The sequence below is a fragment of the Ciona intestinalis genome, chromosome 4 (genome assembly GCF_000224145.3).
Source record: "Ciona intestinalis chromosome 4, KH, whole genome shotgun sequence".
Taxonomy (NCBI): domain Eukaryota; kingdom Metazoa; phylum Chordata; class Ascidiacea; order Phlebobranchia; family Cionidae; genus Ciona; species Ciona intestinalis.
The window spans coordinates 3,353,319-3,377,030 of record NC_020169.2 but is presented as its reverse complement, the minus strand read 5'-3'; the positions used below and the strand labels follow the sequence as shown (position 1 = coordinate 3,377,030).

The 23,712-nt window shown below is 34.6% G+C and overlaps 3 protein-coding genes across 3 annotated transcripts in view; 2 read left to right on the top strand and 1 right to left on the bottom strand.

The window, feature by feature from the left end:
* Positions 1–2,660, top strand: part of LOC100179108 (probable phospholipid-transporting ATPase IM) — an 18,035-nt gene extending 15,375 nt beyond the window's left edge. Inside the window, exons 31-32 of the mRNA XM_018811743.2 lie at positions 790–920; positions 1,203–2,660. Of these exons, the coding sequence (XP_018667288.1) occupies positions 790–920; positions 1,203–1,535 (464 nt within the window). The 3' untranslated portion in view covers positions 1,536–2,660. The remainder of the gene's footprint in view (positions 1–789; positions 921–1,202) is intronic.
* Positions 2,661–2,683: 23 nt separating this feature from the next.
* LOC100185432 (phospholipid-transporting ATPase ID) lies at positions 2,684–10,979 on the top strand. The gene is made up of 32 exons (XM_026834105.1): positions 2,684–2,773; positions 2,844–2,902; positions 3,187–3,300; positions 3,357–3,455; positions 3,646–3,707; positions 3,854–3,926; positions 3,991–4,061; positions 4,289–4,371; positions 4,582–4,770; positions 4,870–4,928; positions 5,109–5,183; positions 5,240–5,361; positions 5,419–5,527; positions 5,596–5,739; positions 5,827–5,992; positions 6,203–6,319; positions 6,401–6,487; positions 6,543–6,646; positions 6,699–6,768; positions 6,919–7,049; positions 7,171–7,335; positions 7,446–7,535; positions 7,610–7,702; positions 7,919–8,102; positions 8,434–8,515; positions 8,575–8,716; positions 8,785–8,868; positions 9,089–9,180; positions 9,267–9,420; positions 9,704–9,842; positions 10,253–10,383; positions 10,617–10,979. Exons 1-32 carry the CDS (start codon positions 2,737–2,739, stop codon positions 10,719–10,721), a joined length of 3,432 nt encoding a protein of 1,143 aa, XP_026689906.1. The 5' UTR covers positions 2,684–2,736; the 3' UTR covers positions 10,722–10,979.
* Positions 10,980–11,679: 700 nt separating this feature from the next.
* On the bottom strand, positions 11,680–19,037 carry LOC100175244 (glycerol kinase-like). Its single transcript, XM_002127324.5, has 15 exons — positions 18,709–19,037; positions 18,575–18,648; positions 18,044–18,150; positions 17,608–17,685; positions 17,461–17,540; positions 17,000–17,137; positions 16,400–16,579; positions 15,878–15,913; positions 15,368–15,440; positions 15,191–15,309; positions 14,823–14,901; positions 14,006–14,187; positions 13,210–13,348; positions 12,760–12,897; positions 11,680–12,422 (listed from the first exon to the last, which is right to left on the bottom strand). The coding sequence occupies exons 1-15, from the start codon at positions 18,766–18,768 to the stop codon at positions 12,226–12,228; spliced, it is 1,680 nt and encodes a 559-aa protein (XP_002127360.1). The 5' UTR covers positions 18,769–19,037; the 3' UTR covers positions 11,680–12,225.
* Positions 19,038–23,712: the final 4,675 nt, after the last annotated feature.

Sequence of the window (23,712 nt, the reverse complement as noted above, 5' to 3'; positions counted from 1 at the left end):
AAAAAATGTGCAACTTAAAAAAAAATGTGCAATTTTTTTTTTTGACAAACAGCATTTTTATTCTAGTTGCAGGGGTAATTAGATTGCAAAAAGTGTAAATGTTTGCGAATAAGCTGTAAAGGCAATGTTTTTCAGTGGCATTTATTCAGGGCCTTTGATCTACCCAATAAAATAAAAAATATTAGGGCCAGAGTAGGTTAAAAATTGGTCCTCCCCCCATACTTTTGGATATGTTTGTTCATTACAAATTACTAAAAATATATCTTCAAATTAAATTAAGATTTCTATTTTCAGTTCAATCTTTTTCACCACAGGTTGCCTTAGACACTTCATATTGGACACCTGTCAATCATTTCTTTACATGGGGAAGCATATTTATCTACTTCCTCCTTACATTTGCAATGTACAGTGACGGACTATTCCAACTTTCAACAACATTTCAGTTTATTGGTAAGTTACAATCAATTGAATCTTCACAAAAAAAAAACATTATTTTAAAGGATGAATTTTGAAAGTCATATTTTTCCGTTTAAATATTTTTACAAAGCAATTTAAGAATATATATATATTACTGTAGGTGGATACCATTGTGTTTTTAACAACCAACAGCGCTCGTTTGAAGTCATATAATTCTGTAAATATTCTCCCATTTACCACGAAATTGGAACATTAATACAGAATAAAAACATGAGCCACCCCAACCTACTATATCTGTAATTAGAAAAATTTGAAAATATTTACAATTTTTTTTCAACATATGTTATAATTAATACCCTACCCTACCCACAGGAGTTGCAAGAAATTCCTACCAACTTGCATCCCTATGGTTTACCATGTTCCTTGTGTGTGCCATATGTATACTACCAGTACTTGCAAGCAGAGTGTTATGTACCATACTATGGCCAACTTACACAGAGAAGGTGAGAAAATTAATGTTTTTCGATCTACCAAGGCAATTTTCACATTCTTGTCTAGAACGCTCTGTGTTTTTTATATTTGCTATTAATGGTGCTCATTTTTTTTTAAATTTGTTTGTTTTGCTGAACTACATATAACGATGCAGAAAAAGGACTATTTTTCAATGCTTGTCATAGGCCATAAAGTTTAGGCCTGAGTTCGCCCATTCCCCCGCATTTCTCACTACCTATTACTTTTTAATGTTACTTGGTCAATTTTTAAGCATTTTTATTTTTCCCTGATAGATCATGAAGTTGCAACTTGACGAGGAAAAGAAAGCTCGACAGAGGAAGATGAAGGCTGCTGAGAGTCTTCACGCGATCACCGAGAAGATCCGATCCACCTTCCAACTACAGAGACGAGGATCAAGACCAAGATCCGGGTACGCGTTTTCCCACGAACGAGGATTCGGGGATCTCATCACTACTGGGAGGATGAGCATGCGGAGGAAAAGCTACCATCCTCAACCGGGGAGGAGCAAACCAGAAGAGACTTCTCCTCCTCAGTCATCTTCCCAACCTCCACCCACCAACGGAGTTTCTACAAACACTGAACTATACAGACAACTCCCAGTATGATAAACACGTTCTTATCAATAATGCTTATTATGTACAGTGGCCTTATTTTTTAGTGGTTTGATGGTCTGAATCATAACAGTTGTAGGGATTGGCCTTTTAAATCTGTCTCTCTTTGCACTATCGCATGTGTCTTTCAGTTCAGTCTAACACTAAACTCAAATGATAAATGCGTTGAACTGAGCAGTGGTGTTTGCCCAGGTTGTCAATTCCAGCAATACATTATCCCTTCATAACTTTTTGATAGGGTGACTTGTATCTAAAGCAGCTACATCAAAAACAGGTTAAAAACCACTTTCTCATAGAATTTTAGGCCCAATAATTATTTCCAGTGTAACCATCCTGTTCCCGTACTACCTTATACATGACTTAACAAGTTTCAAAATGTGTCTTCATTCAAAGGCAAATAATGAATAACAATCGTAAAATCAAATGTTACCTTTTTCCTATTGCTGTTTTGTTTAATCCTGTAATTGCACTTTGTGTGTTAAATGAGCACAATGTATGCACTAAACGCTATTTAATTCCAAGCAACAATCAATTCTAATATTCAAAAAACGTTTTTAATTTTTTTCGCATTTTCGTTTAATGTAACATTTCTAAAAAATGAACACTTAACCCCTAACATATAAAGCCTTTACCTCAAGTGGAAATTAACAAGTTAAGTACATTTAACTACAAAGCGTTAATCACATCTATTGTAAGTAAACAGTGTCGTAATAATTTATCCCAACCTCACGAGATGGTAAAAAGCCTAGTTAATTATTAACTCTAAGCAAGCAATAAGCTGACCCACCTATATACATATGCCTGCCTTGCTTGTGGTCCTTTAAAAGCAAACTATGACAATGTACATTGTAAGCTTCAGCCAAGTTTCAAACTTTGTTCCATAGAGTTGCATATCTTATTAGAAATGAACTATTATACGTAGTATGGTGTACTAATTTATCTAAGCAAGTTTAGGAAGGTTGTAAGTGTGAATATAACTCTGTTTTTCTCTATGTAATTTCAAGTAGCTATCTCCTATCAGTTGTATTGTATAATCTAACTATATGTGATATATCTTATGAACCTTATTTATGCCAAAAATGTATGCACTTGTCTAATCCGTCAATAAAATCAGCTAAAAAATTATTGGATTATTTGTCGAGCAGAGTAAACTTTTTCTGTTGTTTTTTTACTTTGTCACAAATATTTTCCACCAATGAGGTCTTGGAATTGCTTCAAAAACCAGCAAATAGGTAAAAATCTTTACAGTATTTTTACAAAAGCTTGTGAAGTTTTTTTTAAAAGATGCCTATGTTCTTACAGAAGAACAAAGGAAACTTATAGCAAATGATCATGAATATAATTCTGCATTTAAATATGTGGTAAGTTGTACCTAAGTAATAATGTTCACTTATTTTTCTGTGTTGGGTTACAACATGGGTGTAGATTTGTACACTAGAAGCCATACCCTAACTTTTATTTATCTCTTTGAATATAGTAGCAAAAATCTAATTAATTAAAACGACAAAGAATAAGGAGTTACCAGCAAACGACAGTCGATAAAAACAAAATTGCGATAAAACAGCTCAAGCAAAAATATTAAATTTCAGTTAAAAACATGATGAGTAAAATTGTATTGGTATTCAAATTTATATTTCTGTTTTAGGATAATGGAATCAAGACATCTCATTACACATGGTACAATTTCCTTTTTATAAATCTTTGGGAGCAATTTCATAGAGTCGTCAACGTTTATTTCATTTTTTTACTTGTATTGACTGTAAGTATATAAATTGTAAACTCATGATGTGTTTACCTGTAAACTGTCAATTTCAGTTCATTCCTGCAGTCTCGTCATTTAATCCTGTGACGACATTGATACCTATACTCATTGTGTTGGCGATCACAGCTGTAAAAGATGCAGTTGACGATTTTGTGAGTACTTTATTATTTTAGTAAATACCTGTAGTCCGATAATTGAATTGAAAGTAGTAGCTTTTAAATTTAGCAAAGCGAAATGGTTTTTAACCATGTAACAATGCCAAAATATGCTTCTTGCCTTTTACAATTATCTTGATGGAAGGAATTACAACATTTTAGAAACTAAAATATGACATAATTTCAGCATCGCCACCAGAGTGATAACTCCATCAACAACAGAAAGTCCCAAGTTTTAAAAAATGGAAAGTAAGTTATTTGTTTTAAAACAATTTATATTATGAATCACACTGATATAAACCTATCCTGTTCAGTATTGTCACAGTTTTCCAATTTTTTTAGGGTTAAAAAAATAATGTAAATGAAATCTAATAAAAACTAAACTATATCTACAGAGTGGTAAAAGAACACTGGTCAAATTTACATGTTGGCGATATTATACAGATACGAAACAATGAACATTTACCAGTAAGTTATTTTATGATATTAAAATTTCAACGATACTGTTAAGTAACACACTGTTTTAATGAAGGCTGATGTTCTGTTACTGTCAAGCAGTGGAGAACACAATATTGTTTATATTGAAACTGCTGAGCTGGATGGGTAAGTTGGTCCTTACTCTGTCAGTATGTTATGAATTTTATTGTTATGAAGTTTACTCTATGGACGAGGTCCTAAAAATGTTGCATGCCAGAAAACTTAAAACTTGGACCTAAAGTTGGTATATTACCTCAACACACAGGTTGACAAGGTTTAAACCATATTACATGTTGAGACACTATAGTAATCACACTACAATTACTTTATTTAAATCTAATATTGCATTTCAGAGAAACAAATCTAAAAGTTCGACAAGCTCTAACAGAAACCGGGGGACTGAGAGATGATCTCAATTCACTTTCTAATTTCAAAGGTAAGTTTAAACCAGTGTGTTCCAATTTAAACATTAATGTAAGAATTCAAAATTTAAGTTTTGTTAAATATTTCCTAAAAAAATGAAAAAATATGTTTGGGATTACCTATTCTTTTTCAAGCTTTCAAACTTGTATAACAACAACATATACAACTACTTTAAAAAAATGACCAACTAAACGCCCAACTTAATTAACCTTGTGTTTTATAGGCAAAATAGAGTGTGAAGCACCAAACAACCTACTCCACAAATTTACTGGAAATCTGGAATTAAATAACGAAACCATCCCCATAGACAATGAGAAAATCTTACTCAGGGGGTGCAATCTAAGGAACACAGACTGGTGCTTTGGTCTGGTTATTTTTACCGGTTCAGACACAAAGTTGATGCAGAATACAGGTAATGTATTGCAGTATGTTAATTGTCCATTTTAGCAAAAATTGAATTTCACCTAATAAAAGTTACAGATGGTGTAAGTTTTCACAATATGTGTTTTAGGTAGAAGAATTTTAAAGAGAACCCGTATCGAAAGGTTTATGAACAAGTTGGTTTGGCTGGTGCGTATTTTTACTATGTATATATATACAGTGTTCATAGTCAGTTAACCAAAAAAGTGTTATTTATTATATACGTTTGTAAGTTATTGTATCCTTTTTTATTTTTTTCTCATGCTTGTATTTACTAAATAAATATACAGTATTTCCATAAGAATATATTCACATGTCTTCCCTTTACAGATATTTGCTGCTCTTTTCTCACTTGCCACATTGTGTGCAATACTTAACAGCGTATGGGAATCTGATATTGGTGTCGTAAGTTTTGTTCTATGTTAGTGTTAATTAGTATTAAATTAAATTTCAATAAGCAGAAGTTCCAAGATTATTTGCCTTGGGAATCTTTTTCTCAAGATCCGACAATGTCTGGATTCTTAATGTTCTGGTCGTACATTATCAGTCTTAATACACTGGTGCCTATCTCTCTGTATGTAAGGTGGGTAAATAAAAATAATGTAAAGAACTGAACATTTATATGCTTAATTACCTTTAGCGTGGAATTCATTCGTCTTACACAAAGCTATTTTATTGACTGGGACCGTTTAATGTATTATCGAAAGAAAAATTTACCAGCAATTGCAAGAACTACGACTTTAAATGAGGTAAACTAGGAAACATATTACTTATTTTCAGCAAATCAACAATTAATTTTGTGTTTTTTATCCTTTAGGAACTTGGTCAAGTGGAATACATATTTTCTGACAAAACTGGTACTCTGACTCAAAATGTCATGAAATTTAATAAATGTTCAATTGCGGGAAAACGATATGGGGATATTTTTAATAGTGATGGCATGATGGTAATGGATGATGAGGTAAATAAACAGCTAATTTTAACTGATTCTAATAACTTTGTAAAATTGTTTTCTGTAGGGTATTTTTACCATATTTACTTTCTTTAGACTTTGCCCACTGTGGATTTATCATACAACGATTATGCCGAACCAACATTCAGATTTCATGATCAGTCACTTGTGAATAAAATCACATCTGGTCACAAATCATGTGAAGAGTTTTTCCGACTTCTCTCTATTTGCCATTCTGTAATGATTGAAGAAACTGATACTGGTAACTATACACAATATGCTGAATAAAATATGGTGTAGGCTAAATTTTTGCAACGTCTTTAACATATTTAAAAATATCTTCTACTTTCATGCTATACGATGCTTATTAAACTTTTAGTTTATTACTGTTTGGCAGCGTGTCACTTGCTTAAAAAGTCAATTTTACAAGTGTAAAAAAAATTACAAATAACTAAAAACTTTTTCCTTTTAGACAGCTTGTTATATCGGGCACAATCACCAGATGAAGCAGCTCTTGTGTCGGCTGCCAGAAATTTTGGATTTGTCTATAAATCAAAAAAATATGACTCTCTCACTATAATTGAAATGGGTAAGCCTTGTCTTGGCTACACTGCTTTAATTAGTTATGATTCATTTATAACAATTTTGTAAAAGTTCTGTTTTCGTTTAGGAAAGCCTGTGGAATATAAAATCATGGCAATGTTAGATTTTGACAATGTTCGAAAGCGAATGTCTGTTATTGTAACAAACACAGATGGTAAGTAATATTTCATACAACTTCATCAGTTTGGTTTACATTGATTATATTTCAGATAAATTGGTGTTGTACTGCAAAGGTGCTGACTCTGCCATCTTGCAAAGACTTTCTCATAATTGTGACCAGAATTTGATTTCAAAAACTGAGAGGCATTTGGATGTAAGATGTATGTTTTGCATATTAAACAATGTAACTTTAGCTTTCATTATAGAGCTTTGCAAGAGCTGGCCTGAGAACTTTATGTTTGGCAAAAAAAGAAATCAGTGCAGAAGAATATGATGGTCAGTGCATGTTGTGGTTCGTAGCTTTAATGTTAAATTTTGTATTTGATCACTTTATTTTACAAAGCTACTAGGAAAAAATTATTTATAGTTAATGTGCTTTTCGGGTCGTTTTAAAAAATCTTTCACGTTTCTTTGCATTGCTCTCAGTATGGAAGGACGCTCACTTTAAAGCAAGCACAGCATTGGAAGACAGAGAAGATAAACTTTCTGCTGTGTATGAGGAGATAGAAAGAGACTTGGATTTGCTTGGTGCGACTGCTATTGAAGACAAGTTACAGGTACCTTGAATTCATTACAAAATAATATGTAATTGATCGGTACTTTTTGAAGTCAGGCTACAGAAAATAATTTTTGTTTATGATTTGAATTACAAAATATTTGTGTTGTATGGAATTGTAGGATGGTGTACCAGAGACGATAGCAAACTTGTCCAATGCCAACATTAAGATTTGGGTTCTGACTGGCGATAAGCAGGAGACTGCTGTTAACATTGGGTACTCATGCAACATGCTTACTGAGGAGATGAAAAATGTATTTGTAATATCAAAACACGAAGAAGAAGAGGTAGGATGCATAGCAAAGCATTTTCCTGAAGTTTGTGTTGTATATTTTAGTAATCTATCTGTACATTTCTGTATAGTGATTCAGTGGTATATAGAAAATTGTTATTTCAGGTTGAAAATGAGATCGAGAATGCTTTAAAGAAGATACATTCGCTTGGGGTAACGAATCCTTCATTCGTTGATAATGAACAACTTGGTCAAGTACATATTGCTGTGTGAAACGCTTTGCTAGCTGCTAAAAATGCTTTGATATGGTTTACTAAATTGTTTTACAGGAGCAAACTGTTCCAGTTCGAGAAAATCAGATTTCTGCAGAAACTAACAAAGTGTTTGGAACCAACGGCTTAGTTATTAATGGCCATAGTTTGGTAAGGTTATGTGGATGAACATTTCAAGACGACTAAACTCCATAAGAATGAAAGTAAAGATTAAACAAATTGCCAACATTACTCAAAAACTTGTGTTTGAAGTTGGATAAAAAGTATTGAAGGACCACGATATAAATAAAACATTGTTATAGGATGTTTCTTTATTTAAAATTATATCAGTTCTAGTTTCAGTTAGATTTGTGCACGTATTTACAGGTACATGCATTACATGAAGATTTAAAACACAAATTCCTTGAGCTTGCTACCCATTGTTCAGCAGTGATCTGCTGTAGGGCTACACCTATACAGAAGGCCAGGGTGGTGGAACTGGTCAAGAAAAACAAGAAAGCAGTGACATTGGCTATCGGAGATGGTGCAAATGATGTTAGTATGATTAAAGGTAAGAAGTTTAACTAGAAAAACTAAAGTTATGTTGATATCTTCAGAAAAATTATGGTGGTAACTTCACACAAATCCTATCATCACCGCTTTTCTGACAATAAATCTTAATTTGTCTAAATTACCTACAGTTCACTGTGAGTTTACTGTATTCTGTTTTAGATTTCATAACGTTGCTTTTTATTTGGTATAGCAGTTTTACTCTTAGCATATATATTCCTTATTATATTTAGTTTTAATCTTTAATCTCATTTTTAATCTCAATGAGATAAATAATAGTTGTGTTAACTTTAATCGTTTGCATAGCACTTATTTCAACATGTATATTTCAGCTGCCCATATAGGAGTGGGAATTAGTGGAGAAGAAGGAACTCAGGCTGTTCTTTCGGCTGATTTTGCGTTTGGACAATTTAGGTATGTAAAACACATAAACCTTAAAAGTTTAAAGTTTTCATTATATTTTTGCATTCTAGATATTTAGAGAGGTTACTACTGGTACACGGTCGATGGTCGTATATGAGAATATGCAAATTTCTAAACTACTTCTTTTATAAAAACTTTGCTTTTACTCTTGTGCAATTCTGGTATGCATTTTTCAATGGGTACACAGCGCAGGTAAGCAGCTCTGACATATGTTATACCATCAATACCAGGTAAATCATTAACGTTTTGTTTTCTTACAGTCAGTTTACGACGATTGGTACGTCACACTTTACAATACAGTCTACACGGCACTGCCTGTAATTTTCCTTGCAATATTAGACCAGGTATGAAAATAATATAACGCATATTTTATGCCATTAGATCCAGTTGTCAGTTTTTTACCTACATTTTGTCCATGTATATATATATTTTAGCCCATATTTTGTGGTAATAGATCTAGTTGTTAGTTTTTCACCTACATTTTGATCATTAAGGTATATGCAACTAACAATACTAAACACTGACAAAATGTGTTACATAAATTCTAAACTGCATTTTATTCAGGATCTGAATGACCAGATCTGTGTCAGATTCCCGAAACTTTATTTGTCCGGTCAGAACAACGAACTGTTTAATTGGTCAAGATTTATTAGAAGGTAAATATTTAGTTATAACACTAAAAACATTCAATTACATACATATTTATATATATGTGCTCTGATTTACTATAACATTTTTTCAGCTCTATAAAAGGGCTTCTTGTAAGCATTGCAACATTCTTTATTACTTATGGAGCATTATACCAGAGTGTTGGCTGGAATGGCATGGATACTGCTGATCATCAGTTTGTTGCAACTACATTAGCTACAGTTATGATTTTCGTAGTTTCATTTCAGGTCAGTTTTGAAGACTTAAACCAGTTGGCTTTTTAGTACTTTTTTCAGCACTTTTGTAAAACTTCATCATACTTAATATTCTTACTACAAAATTCACTATTTTTTTTTAAAAAATGCACTTATTATTATTTTAAAATCCTGAAAGAGTTTTGTTTTTATATTTAAAATTTAAAAAAAAAACTTGTCAATGGATTTGTAGTTTACCGTGGGTAACCCATTTATCTGTATTATTAAATATTTTGGGAATTCAATTAAAATGTTACATTTACACCATGCATTACAGGTTGCAATAGACACTCAGTATTGGACAATATTAAACCATTACTTCACTTGGGGTAGCCTTCTTGCTTTGTTCCCATTTCAGTTTGTTTTGTGCAGTGACGGCTTGTATAATCTAATTACATCCCAGTTCCCATTTGCTGGTAACTTAAAAAAGCATGACTTCTGTAGTTTCCTTTGAATAATATTTTTAAATAAAAAAAAAGTTATTTTTTTATAAATTTAGGACACCTCCTCTTAAAAAATAGTAAAGCAGTTATATTATTGACGCATTTCCTATTATGTGCACTATTGTTTATGTTAGTCACGGTATTTTTTTATCAAGCATGTTACATTTTATACGCGTCCTTTTTCTAAGCAAAAGTTTGCATACCCCCCCCTTCCCTTTTTTAAATTCCTCAATACGCCGCTGACTGTAATATTAAATCGTACCACAATTTAATTTCAAATTTAAATGTTGTAGTTCATTACACTAATATTAAACTATAATTGTTGGCTATTATATGTATGTTTGGTGGTTTGTAAAACAATTAACAAAAATACATTTATACAGGTTCTACAAGAACAGCTTATTCTGAGCCATCATTATGGTTTTTGGTGTTGCTATTGACGGTCACATGCATTCTACCTGTTATCTTTCTTCGTGTTGTGTTGTGTGCCTTCTGGCCAACCTATGCTCAAAAGGTGATATCATTGTGTTGTTATAATAATAATAATATATTAACTTTATTTGTCTCTTCAATTACGGTAGTAAAGATTTAAAAATATTTTAAACAAAAAGACAGGATATAGCTACAAAACAACAGTTGTTAAAACATGCTTACAGTTAAAAACATATTTACATTTACTTGGAAGAAAATAAGCGTGGTCGCTACACTTTGTTAAACAATTTGCGATTGCATTGTGACTTTTTTTAGGTACAACAAATGGACCATAAGAAGCTGTTTACTATGGACTCACGGAACGGAAATTACGGTTCCATTAAAAAGCCGAGATCAGAATCTCAACAAACCCCATTTTAAATCTGTTGTGCAATATCCAATTAGAAATATCATCGATTGCACTTTCGTAACTGTACAGTTTGTTTAGTTTACTGATTATGTATAGCGAACAACACCCTCAAGTTAATTTATTGAAGCACGTCATACTGTTTTGTTTTAACAAGTGCCGTAAGTGTTCTTGATTACAATTTATTATGGTCGTACTTAAAAGTGGTTGCTGTTATGTATAATGGTATTGATTGCACTAAATCATTTTTAATACAATCAAATTTCTTTTAAACAATAATGTATGCGAGGCAGAAACAAAAACCTATAGGCAGAGAATTATGGTGTCAGAGACAAAATGTCCAAACAGAAATGAAACTTCCATGAGATAGGGCTTATCAAAATACAATAGCATACTGAAGAGACGGTATCTTAGTAAAAATTTTTTAATGTTAAAGTAACATTGAAAAACAATACTCAAGATACTTTCTTTGGGTTTCCAGTTTTCTCTCCTTGAACTAATAAGCCACCTTTTTTTACGTTCCAGGTCTAGGAAATCCAAAACTGCAAATACTTTGTCTGCCATCCAGTCATATTGTATTATAAATGTAGTAATGGTTCTGTAGATTCATAGGTATAAGCAGACACTACTATTCTGTAAACTAAGCTGATCCCTGCTTGTATTAATCGCCAACATAAAGTAACCTGTTAAATCACACTACACTAAAAACCAGTCAATATGCTAATTTACTCCACATAAATTCTTAGCTTTGATATTATAAAACAGAAATTATATTTTAACTGTTAAAACAACTGCTGACGTGCTTTCTCTCTCTGTACCGCTTACAAGAACCAAATAAACACAGACTGACTATGCATCTTTACATCAAGCAATTCACTTATGATTCCTAATGGTGGACACAATCGCCTTTTCCTGACATGACGTTGGGTTGTTCCAAAGTTAGTTGTCTAAATTGTCCGCAAAACAATTGGCACAATAGAGCACGAGGTGTATGAAATCACACATTAAAATGCGAAGTAGGGTTATATGGAAACAGCCTAACATAAACCGAGTGTTGGTGGAAACAGCTTAACATAAAGCTTGAATGATTATTATGATTTTATATTTTACATTAGCTGTTTAAATCTACCAATATTAAATAAGATTTTTAATTTTTAATTTTAATCTTATTTAAAAGTGTGAATTATCTTTTGCACAGGTAAGGGTAATTGTTACGTGTAGATTAGTATAATTAATGTATAACCATACAAAATTGCATAACGTTTATCTAAATTAATCACCTAATAAAATTAAAAATTGCATGGCAGTTACACAATCAAATTGTGTTAATGAAATGCATTTTTCAGTAACCATGCTGATTTTCTATATAGAGCTTCTGAAATGCAAATGATTTATGTTAAATTTGCAGTATGGCTAAGTGTTAATATAACAACATTAATTTCTGAGGTAAGTAACCTATAACATATGCTGCCCAGAACATTTTTTATGAAAATTATAAAAAAAATGTTAAAATTGAAATTAGTCTGACATTTGGGCCAATACAAGTAAAGCAAATGATGATATTAGAAACATGGTGCCAGAAAACATGGATTTTCCTTTTTCTGCATTGTGGTCGGTAACTTGTGCATTACTGGTGGCATTGCCACCACTCCCAAAGTGCCAGCCCTTGGATTTCTCAACACCCATTTTCCACAATTTATATCTTTTTGAAATTTCTGAAAATTCGGAAAAAATTAGTGACCAATAATACATACACAGGATGTAGCAACATCAAACATCGAACCTGGCATATCTTGATTACAATGCGAGCAATTAACCATAGGTTTGTTTACAAAAACTGTCCAGAAGTTAGCTAGTCAAATTTCCAAAGCACACAGAATAAAAATCAATTATTTTGATAAACACAAAAAATCCATTTGATATAAAAGCAGCTAACAAACAAATATAGAAAGTATTGTGTAACAAAACTTAAGACACTTTTTATATTACCAACAGGCAACACACACAAAAACTATAACCCATTATAAAACTTTTTTAAGCCATTGTACTTACCATGTTCATGCACACTGGGGTGGAACTTCTCAAAAGTTACATTGGTAAGTTCATCAGGGTTAAGATTCCAAATACCACAAGCCTTTCCTGCTGCCATGGCTGCTCCTAATGCTGTTGTTTCAGGCATGGATGGTTTCACTGTAAAAATAGCGCATGTAGTGTATCATATTAATTTGAAATTCAAATTATATTTTTATGACACACAATGAATTGTGAAAAAAACAAAGTGCATATTGATTTTAAAAAAATTCAAATGCTACTAAAATTTAAATTTTTTAGACTAAAATTTTTTAATAAAAAACTGAACTACTTCTAAAAAAATGCTTATATTTTTAGGAAGATGCAGACTAAATTATTAAAAATTTCAAAAAAATAAACAAGAAAGTAACAATTTTTTCTTTAATTTTTGGTCCTGCCCAAAGATTTATTTATAAACGTTTTGTGACTTACTGACTGTACAGCCAAGGATATCAGCTTGCAGTTGCATCAGTAGATTATTGTTTGTCATTCCACCATCTACTTGTAATGTTGAAGATGAATGTTCCTCAGTATCAGCATCAAGTGCATCTTGTTTCATTGCTTCAATTATCTATCATAAAAATGTAAAAAACAAGAAATAATTTTTGTTGAAACTAAGTAATTGTTGTTGCAGTCTTGCAGATATAGTCGCCAAAAAGCATAAATTTGGCGAAAAAGATGAAAATTTAAGTCTGAATTTTTATGAAACAGGCAGAACTTTTTGGTGTATTACGTTCACTGATTAATGCAGTGCAGAAACGGTACGACAGTAGATCTGTCTACCTTAAACCTGAGTTTTGACGCCTATGATTGCAGCCAAGTCCTGCATGACGCACTTGAATAATTACTTTCTCAAGATATTTAAATATAAAAAGGATGTTTTAAAAAGCTACCTTGATTAATGCAATAATACACATTTAATTAGGTACCAGCACTGTAGATGTTATATGGTTTATGACTTTTTCCAGACAGTTTAAAGAACATAATTACATTGAAAACTAAATAAACAAAAAAACTGCAAAGTATGATTGAATTTTAAAATGTGATACAGTTACATTCTTGTATTTAAACTCTGATTAACTTTTCAATCAAGAATTCTTATACACTGTCAGTATTCTACTTTGTGATAGCATTAGAGATCATTAAAAAATAGCATTCGAACACAAGCACTAACACCGAATAAAAAAACACGAAAATTTGGTAAAAATTTCATTACAAAACATCTTACTTCTCTAGTTTGATAACAAACGGCCTCCAAAGTAGCATACGCGATATGTGCCTTGGTCGTCCATTGTGTGATCCCACATACTGTTCCTCTTGCATCAGTCCTCCAGTGAGGAGCATAAAGTCCGGAGAATGCAGGAACGAAAACAACATCACCGGATCCATTCACTTGCTTTGCCAGCTCCTCTAAAACAAAAATGATATGAATGTAACTTGTTTTAAACTCACGTGGCAGGAAAATGACCGTCGTTATAACACAGGTGTTGTTTCAAACACCTTGTGCCCGTTGTGAGTGACTGTTTTTTATGTACAGCTGGCAATTAACATAACCCATAAGTGACCATTGGGTTGGAGCAATTTCTGTAAAGTGTCTTGCCAAATGACACAAATGCCAAATATGGTAGCAACCTTGGTAGCCTCCATGTTACAGGCAGGTTTGCTAAATACTGTCACGATCCATAGGAAAATATAACTTTATTAAAATTATGGGCCAAAGTCACTGGCTTACATAGAAAATCATGCAATTAAATGATATTGGTAAAACTTATACAATTGGTACCAGTTATATTATGGGTGTATTAACTAACACGAATTCGGAATATGTTGCATTACTTTTGAATATAATTTTTAATGAAAATTTCAGTTATAACCCTAGAGAATCCATTTTTCCTTTAAAATGGCTTTTCTGGCATTTGATTCCTAGCCAACGTTTTAACGTCCCATTTAGATCTTCTTCATCAGTGTAAATGTTACTAAATACGCAAGAAAAGGCAACGCCTTTACTAAATAAACATTACACATAAGACTTTGGACCCACATACCAATATCAGAACTTTCTTTAATAATTCCCAAGTTGTCTCGAAGCCATCGTACCAACCCACCTGCTACAGCTACAGATCCCTAGAAAACAATCATTTTTTCAGGGGTGTATTCAGGGGGGAATCAGGGGGTCCGGACCACCCCCCCTCCCCCCTTTTGTAAAAAATTCAGCTTAAAATAAATGTGTTTCAATGTGCTTAACGTCTGGTATTCTACCGTTGCGTAAAAAAATGTTTTAAAAGAGAGTTAGACCTTTCTTTATGAATTCCTGGATAAGTCTTGCTTTTAATATTATATATGTTTTATTTCAGCCATATAACAATTAAACGTTAAAAAATACCACAAACTTTTTTTAAAGAATAAACTTTACCTCTAATGCGTAAATTGTTGGTTCATTCTTGCCCAGTTTATAACCTACAGTGGTAAGCAAGCCATGCCGGGACATAACAGGTTTTGTTCCCGTATTCTGCAGTAAAAAACAACCAGTACCTGAAGAAAACACCAATTACAAATTACAAACAGTATCAAAATGGGTAATAATATTTACCGTATGTATTTTTAGCATCACCGGATTTAAAACATGTTTGTCCAACTAATGCTGCATGCTGGTCACCTAAGCACTGGAATTGGAATATATTAGAATTTTAAGTAGGCCCAGCCAATGTTTATTTCATACAGACAAATCCAAAATTATTGGTGAAAAAAAATTATTTTACCACTTTTGCGATATACTACTTTCGCCCTTCGCTTTGTTGTTTTAATAACATGACCTTCGCCTTCGTTTTCAAAGAGATAAATTAAATATATTATTTCATATTAGTTTGTTCACTTCCAAAGTAATATCAAAGTAATATTTTTTTAAATATTTTTTCTATAGATGCTAAAACCTAAAAAAATCGGGGTAAGCAGGAAACAAACTTTAATTTATTGGTTGCTTACAGATTAGGGCATTGGAGAAAATTCCTAGGTGGACTTGCCACCCCCCCTGCCACATATTTAGTGGCAACATCTTCCACACAACCCCCATAAACGTCAATCACGGATATTTTATGCTTACCCCACAGAGTGGTATTCCCTTTAATGAACCCTCCGTCTGAAATTTAAAAAAAACACAATAAAATAATAGGCTACAAAATTAAATAAAATTAAAACATTCTTTTTTTTATGACAGGGTTTATTATACTTCTTAATTTATTAGTGCTATGGTTTATTGCAAAAAAAGTAATAACATTTTTGGTAAAATTCGATCCAAATCGGTAAAACGCCAACATTAAAATACGATGCTGGCGGGGGTAAGTTTCTACAGCCTGGCATGTCATCGGTCCTACGATTAAGGCCACAGTTGGCCCATGACCCCAACCCCTAAAGTGCTTAGAACCCATTATTGACCACTGGGTTTGACTTTGAGCAATGTCCGTTACGTGTCTTGCCAAAGGCTCATACACCTTATCCGTATTAGTATCAAGCATCAAACCCTGTATCTTTCGGTTACGATGCCATCACTTAACCACTGTGGCATGACCCGAAACCTCATATACCCAAATCTCATATAAATACAACAAACACAGTGTTGCCTTACCAAGTCACCATAATGTTCAGCACTACTTCTAATCTCTGGCAACACTGAAGCAGGGATGTCAAAGAATTCCAGTAACTCTGCATCCCACTTTTGTGTCCGGATGTTACAGAGCATGGTACGAGAGGCATTTGTGATGTCAGTGATGTGTTTTCCTCCGCTCTTTGCTCCTCCAGTCATATTCTGCAAAACATTTTAAAAAATCTTTTATAGTTCCGGCAAAATTTTAAGGTATTATGGGTTTTACGTAATTGGCATAATTTTAGTATTGAAATGACTAAAGCCACAGAATAGTGACAAAATTTTGTAGGTATCTCAGTATCTGTTTCTGTAAAGTACCTACAATGTATATTTAAGTGTTTGCCTTATTAATCTAAACTTGCATACAGGGAACACCCATAAGTGGTCAGATGACATAGGCAGATATTGCCGGAATAACAAATATATATAAACAAAAAAAATTAATAAATTTTAAGTACAAAACTATAAAAATAAAGTTGTTGGTGTATTATTTGTTTTCGCCTAATTTTTTTCGCCCCAAAATAATTTAAATTTATCCGCACAAAATGCTATTAACCTATAATCTATATCTTAGTATCTTACCCACAGTAGCCATGAATCTACAGTTCCAAACAATGCCCTTCCCTCATCAACAGCTCTCCTTACATCTGGTCGATTATCAAGCAACCATCTCAACTTAACTGCTGAGAAATATGTGCTGATGGGAAGCCCACAATATTGCTGGAATAAGGTATTAGAGTTATTGATAAGTTTTAACTACATTAAGAATTGTTATTGGCCACATTATTATCAATTTGCCATTTTTACGACTTTTTTTATATATACTGGTTTTATGGTTTATGGTATTCAATTTATAGGTTTATTTCAGCATTTTAAATGGGACAAAATAAATGCACTATAATATACAGCCCATGGTAAAAACATCTTATATTATATATATTACCAAATCATTGGTTTCAATTGGGATTTTACAATACCATGCAAACACTGCAACAAAATATATAAACAAAAAGAACATTTGCTTCTATAAAAACAATTCTTACTCTGAGATAATCTTGGCTTTTGTTCGGAGTTTTGGAAACGAGTTTATCCACAGTGGATTGCGTGCGGTTATCACACCAAACTAAAGCAACAAGGTTAGTTCGTAATTTCACAAGGTTTGAACTAATTTAGTTAACAATACAGCCTACCTATTGCATGATGTAACGGTTGCCCTGTGTATTTGTCCCACACAACGGTTGTCTCTCGTTGATTGGTTATTCCAATAGCTACAAATAAAAGCATTGAAAAATCGAACTAAAACTTAAAGAGTAAGTCACAAAAAAATGGCTTATTTCTTTTATCAAACTGTCATACTAAAAATAAAAGACCTAAATGGGCTTCCCAGTGTTGGGGTAATGAGACAAATCTAGCCAAATCCCAGGTCCTTGACAATGACCTTACCCACAAAGATTAAAAAAAATAGACAAAAAATATTCAACTATTTAATTTTAAAATTTCCTGGTCAAAAGTTCGGCAAATAACTATATAAACATTTTATTATTTTAATATAAATGTGTAGGCAACATAACAAAAGGAAACTAGTGGGCAATCAGTAAATTTTAAAATAACAAAAGACAGACTAACCTTTGATTGAGCTGACAGGAATATTCAAACGATTTAAACCTTGTACAGTTTTATCAATGCATTCATAAACTGTGTTCAATATTTCCATAGGATCTTCCTCCACCCATCTGGGAAAATTTTGTGGTTTAATTGGTTGGTACAGTAATTTGAATAGGCCTACCCATACAGGTTCAAGGCTCGTCCCTGCTATCATTGTGGGCATATGTGTCCTTGGGCAAGACACTTAATGACATTTGCTCCAACATTGGTCATTTGTGGAACTTTTCACCAACAAAGTAATATATGTGGTATCTTGTAAGCAGGCATGGGGTGTATGAAACAGAACAGAAGACCCATGTTATACGTCTGCCATTTTTTTCTGCCACACCAAGGAAAAGCATGTAAAATTTTTACAGAGTTTTCTATAAAAAAAACATATTGTTAAATAAATAATTACAAATTTTGTGTAAGCTATAATCCAATGTAAGATTACATACAGCAATAAAATACATACAATACCCACAATCTAAATGTTAATATCAGCTATCTTACCCTTCATTGGGAAATAGCTGGCTAACTTCAACTTGGTGGTACGCGATTAGCTCCGCTGTTTTAGCACTGAATACCTGCACATTCGTTTATATAAATATTATATACATATTTATTTCTGTTTTCACATTCCTTACCAGAAATCTCGTGCTGCTTGTGCCTTGATCAACAGCACCGACATACTGCAGATCATCCATTGCTGTTATACGTTCAATTCAATGCCGTTGCTGTTCTTTCGGATAACAAAATAGTATGAGAAGATCCCACGTAGACGTAGACGTTCTTGCGTTAAGATTTAGATAAACAACGATCCGCCTGCCAACACCAACCGACGCTATATGCGTATCTATGCTGCCAAGCTTTCAGAAGAATCGCTCAGTTACGCATGAGCTCATATACGGCAATTCAAACAAGGGTCGCTTAATGTTTTAACTGCGCTGACCTCATTTTCATGTTTACAGTCTGCATGGACTTTCTGGGCACGTAGTGGCGATATAGATCCTTTCTCGGCCAGATCTCGGCGAACAGTTGTTCTTATTGGGCACGTAGTGGCTACACAGATTATGTTTCGTCGTTACGAAGTGTGCCCTTTAATATGTTCGACATGCAGAGTTTGTATATATTATATATAAACATGTTTATTACGGACTCTGGCGACCTGCGATCACTTACAAAATACAAAGTTCCATTGCTATTTCTGAAGTTTTAAATGTCGCTTTAGTGTAGTGCTAATTAAAGCTGGTCATGACCGTATTCAAGTTATTGGCTAGTTATATGCTAATATATATACATATATATAGTGGCTGGGTGGGTTAGATGGGACCCCTTTTCATTATAGTTTCGCGTCCCATTTAGAAATAAACAAAGAATTATAAAACCATGTCCCCACGACTCCTATAGATCTTTTAAAACATAACCAAAAGATGATTTCAGATAGAAATATTAAACCGTTTGAATAAATAAAATGAAACTTTTTTATCCTCGCGTGGCGGGGCAACGAACTACACGGCCCAAATTCAAACAATAGGCGGCGGTAAAGGACCTCCTTAGCTGTTCTTACATTATCTGCTAACCCTTGGGACCCTAAAAACTAACCCCAAACCTGATTTTAAAATCCAGGACTCTTTACTGGTACCAAACACAAACAGGCTGTACAAGTCGTACATAAAATGTGCAAAGTAGTATTTTAATATGTTCCAGCAGTTTATTTCCGTATAGACGACTCGACTGTAACAACGAGTAATGGCAGTGACACTTGTAGCAATTTGAACTGTTTTATGAAGGTTTAAATTTAAAAGTGATAAAGACGCAAAGGAAAAATTAAAATGAGAAATAATACCGAAATATTATAAGCAGTGCCTGTTGAAAACGTAACAGTTGTATGTGGTATGTAGGAGAAACGATCTTATCCAGTAAGATTTAATAATAACTAATGATGTCAGCTCAGCTGAAACGTAAGAATGGCCAGCACCGTATAAAATGTCCGAATAAAATTAAAGGACTCCAAAACAGTTTTAAACAAAATACAGATGATTGTCAAAAATACATAAATCGAATTGTGGAAAATTGAAAGTTATAGAATTTAGGTGAGAAGTGTCCAGCGGCGCTAAAAGAAAAAGTTTCGACCATCTCAGATGGTTTTACAATACAACAGCATTGGTGATGCTGCCCAGTCGTAAATTGGTCACGTCACCAAGCCGTTTTGTAAAGCAATCCAGTTGCAGTTTCAATACATCGCAGATGCATCACGTGTTATAATCGTTCTGGTAAAAAAGGGCCGCGTCCACGCGGTGTATTTCGAAAAAAAAAGAACTTATAGCAGCTTAAAATGATAACCGGTATCAAGGAATATTATATCGTCCAGCGGATTTCGTGTGATCGTCGTGTCATATACACGGAATACTATACAAAAGCGCTCAGCCAGCAAGCAAAGTGTTTTTTTCTTTGCACTGGCGGCTCGTAGCAGCACAATTACTTTCACAACAGACATTTTACAGATTATGGCAGAGAAATTAGCTTTAAGATTGCTGGGAAGTGGCAAAGAAAGCGCCAGCGCACAAGCAAACTCATACAGTAGACGCAGACTCGCTGCTTAGCCATATTATTAATCATCATAATAGGAACACTCATAATCACGAAATATACATGCAGGATTATTACATAGCGAATGGACAAGGAGCAATCGGAAATCGTACTTTATTTTTTTCCGGCGGCCATTTTGAATAATTTAATCGATTCCGAATCAACAAGTTTAGGAAATTGTTTGTTTAACGTAAAATTAGGTATACGGGTTCGATACGTTTAAATAATCATTAAACGCCAGTTTAGATTTTTGTTGCTTGCGCATAACAGCACGCCACGAATTGCTGGCAGACGTCTGCAATTGCGTTTTAGGTTTCCGATTCGTCTCGGGTTTGAAGCTGCCGTTTCAGCTTTTGAGCGACTGTTTTCGGTTCGCACGACAAGAACCTGCACTGTAGCGCTTATCGCAGAAATGTTTCCGGGTCTTTTTGACCTTAATTTGGAAAAGGCGTCCCATGATCCCAAAGCGACAAGCGAATTACAAAGCTATAGAAGGTTGGCCAGCCTGTTCGTACGTATACAGGTGTCGATTAAACTTATTACCGTCGAACCGATTCCCGGGCGGTTTAAGATCTAAATTAAGCCTCGCTGTTGAAAAAAGCGGATGTGTGGAACAAAACAGAGCGTTTGGAATGCAATTCAGATCGTAAAGCTTCAGTTCATCGCTGATAAACAAGCAGTGCTCCTTCGGTTGCCACGAAAACAAAACCGACTTGATGAGCGAGTTACGACCTTGGCATTGATGGGCGTTTAGGTCTGAGATTCTGATTTCCGGAATAACGGTCGCCTGTTCGAGCGTTTTATTTTCAGTCACCACTTTTCGCTTTTGTCTTGGGTGTTCGGGCAACTTACAAATGTTAAGGTCTTCAGTTAATGCATTCAAAGTGACGAAGCACCTGTTTTCGTTGACAATCACTGGAGATTTGCCCACCAGGTTCAATTAATGTATTGTGCACTGTGGACCACTGGCCTCGGGCGTAAACGCTAAATCGGGTTTATTTTCGTCGAGGGAACGCATCAAAGAAACGCTTAGGTGTCCTTCGTGTTTTATTGTTGTAGCGGAATCGTTCCTTGATATGGTTTAGCCCCAAGGCGAATGGTTACATTTAAGGTTTAATGGCGAGATACTAATCTTTTGTTTTATTAGCCAAAGATGTAACTGTTCTTTGAGATATATTAATTTGATCGTTCTTACTATGTTTAATAACGATTAGTTTAGATCTAAGTTTAGACGCTTCTTAATATTCGTAACGGCCGATGGCGTTGTATGGCGAGCATGAACAATTTACACGAGGCGAAAAGCAGTGGTGCGGAACGGTATGTCGCCCACTCGACTTTATCTGGATTCTTGTCTTCAATTTTCTCGGCTGAAGTTTAGAAAATGCCGAATTAAACCTCATCTCGTTTTGCATCAAGCGATTTCCACGATTACTGCGTAGTTAAGGCGCTTCGGCCTTTTTCGATCCGGTTTAAGCCACGAAAATCCAGCGTTCATGCATTTATGCGACGCCGAAAGATATTTCGACGTCTGTTTAATTGTCCGACCGCACGATGTGTGAGCGGATTAAACAGGAACCACGATCGTGGGTTATAATGTTAACGCCTGCATGCCATGAATTCATGATACATTGTGGTCACGGGCAACCTCCATCTTCGAAAGTCTTTCTTATCGAAAACAAGCAGTGGTGTTGCCAAGGCGACGACCTGGTACAGCGGAAAGTACCCAGCGAATCGTGTTTTGTGAAGAACGCAGTTCCTTTGAAATTCACGTGTTAGCAAATGAAGGCTTCTGTTAACCCCTACTTATCTTGAGAGTTACTTTTCTCACTATACCACGATGACATGACTCACCGTGGTGCTTTACATTGCTTTGGTTATGGATATTGCGACATTATAGTTTGAACATTATGTTAATTATTTGCGAAGCACTGGGTTCAAATAGATGCTTATGCTAACAAACTTTAGCGCTGTACCCAGTTGTCTGTTTGCTGTCGGATTGAATACCGATAACCTGATCGTATGCGGTTCGTTGGGTTGCTCTCAACGGCGCACAAGCGATCTATTGTTCTTGGCGTTGCTGTGCCCTTGATGCAATTTTAACTTTCGGTGATATTGGTTCGGAAAGGGCCCAAGTTAGTTGTGGGCTGTAAGGCTGTTTACAAAACAAGCGGCCGCGTTATACGAAAACCTGTGCGTCTCACTAATCCACAAGCGTGACTTCACCCAGGCGGCTTCGAACTGAAGCGTGAAGAGCTTTGAATGCTATTTTCACTCGTACAGGTGACGCTGAAGCGAATATTGCAACGAAACGGTGTGAGCATGAACGGGTGCGTGCGAGAAAACAGCGGGCGTTTGGTATTCAAGCCCAAAGCAATGAAGCGTTGCGAAAACGAATTTTAATTAACCCAGCAGGGAAAAGTAATGGTCGGTAAAAATAAGATGGTGTTAGTCCGGTGTCTGACATTTTACTCGGGTAATTGGTTTAAAGCGACGTATCTAGTTACTGAAACCATTGCGTAAGGCGAAGGAATTATGTTCAATTTTAGTTATCTAGCAAGTTTAACGAAGCTGATATTTCATATAAAGCGTTAGATTTCGGTTTGTTTTCCCTGATCGATTCCGCTTTGACACAAAGTAATGAGTTTAAGCGATATTTTGTCGAAACCGCTGGAGTTGTTTGCGTCAAACGTCCTTTTCACATCAGCGTTCAATTTCAGTTGTTTACTCCAGACAGCAGCCTGTTTTACCGGTTCGCAGGGATATTAAGTGGCGGGCAAGCAAACCAGGATTTGCTTAATTGCTCAACGAACGTATTCGGCTCGTGCAGACGGGATGCCAGATTACAAATCTATCTGCGGTCGCAGGACGTTGGCATTTTCGAGCGATGTTCTGACGTAACGGATGCGGAATGACGTAGGCTTTGGCGCACGTGTTCGTTTCCGATTGCTCCTTGTCGGTTTATCGAGATTTCTACACATGAGCGCGGGCACGGTAAAGGTACAAGGAATATACGGCAATAAAAAGGCGCAGAGGGACCCTGCCAGAGGGGGGCTTTAATA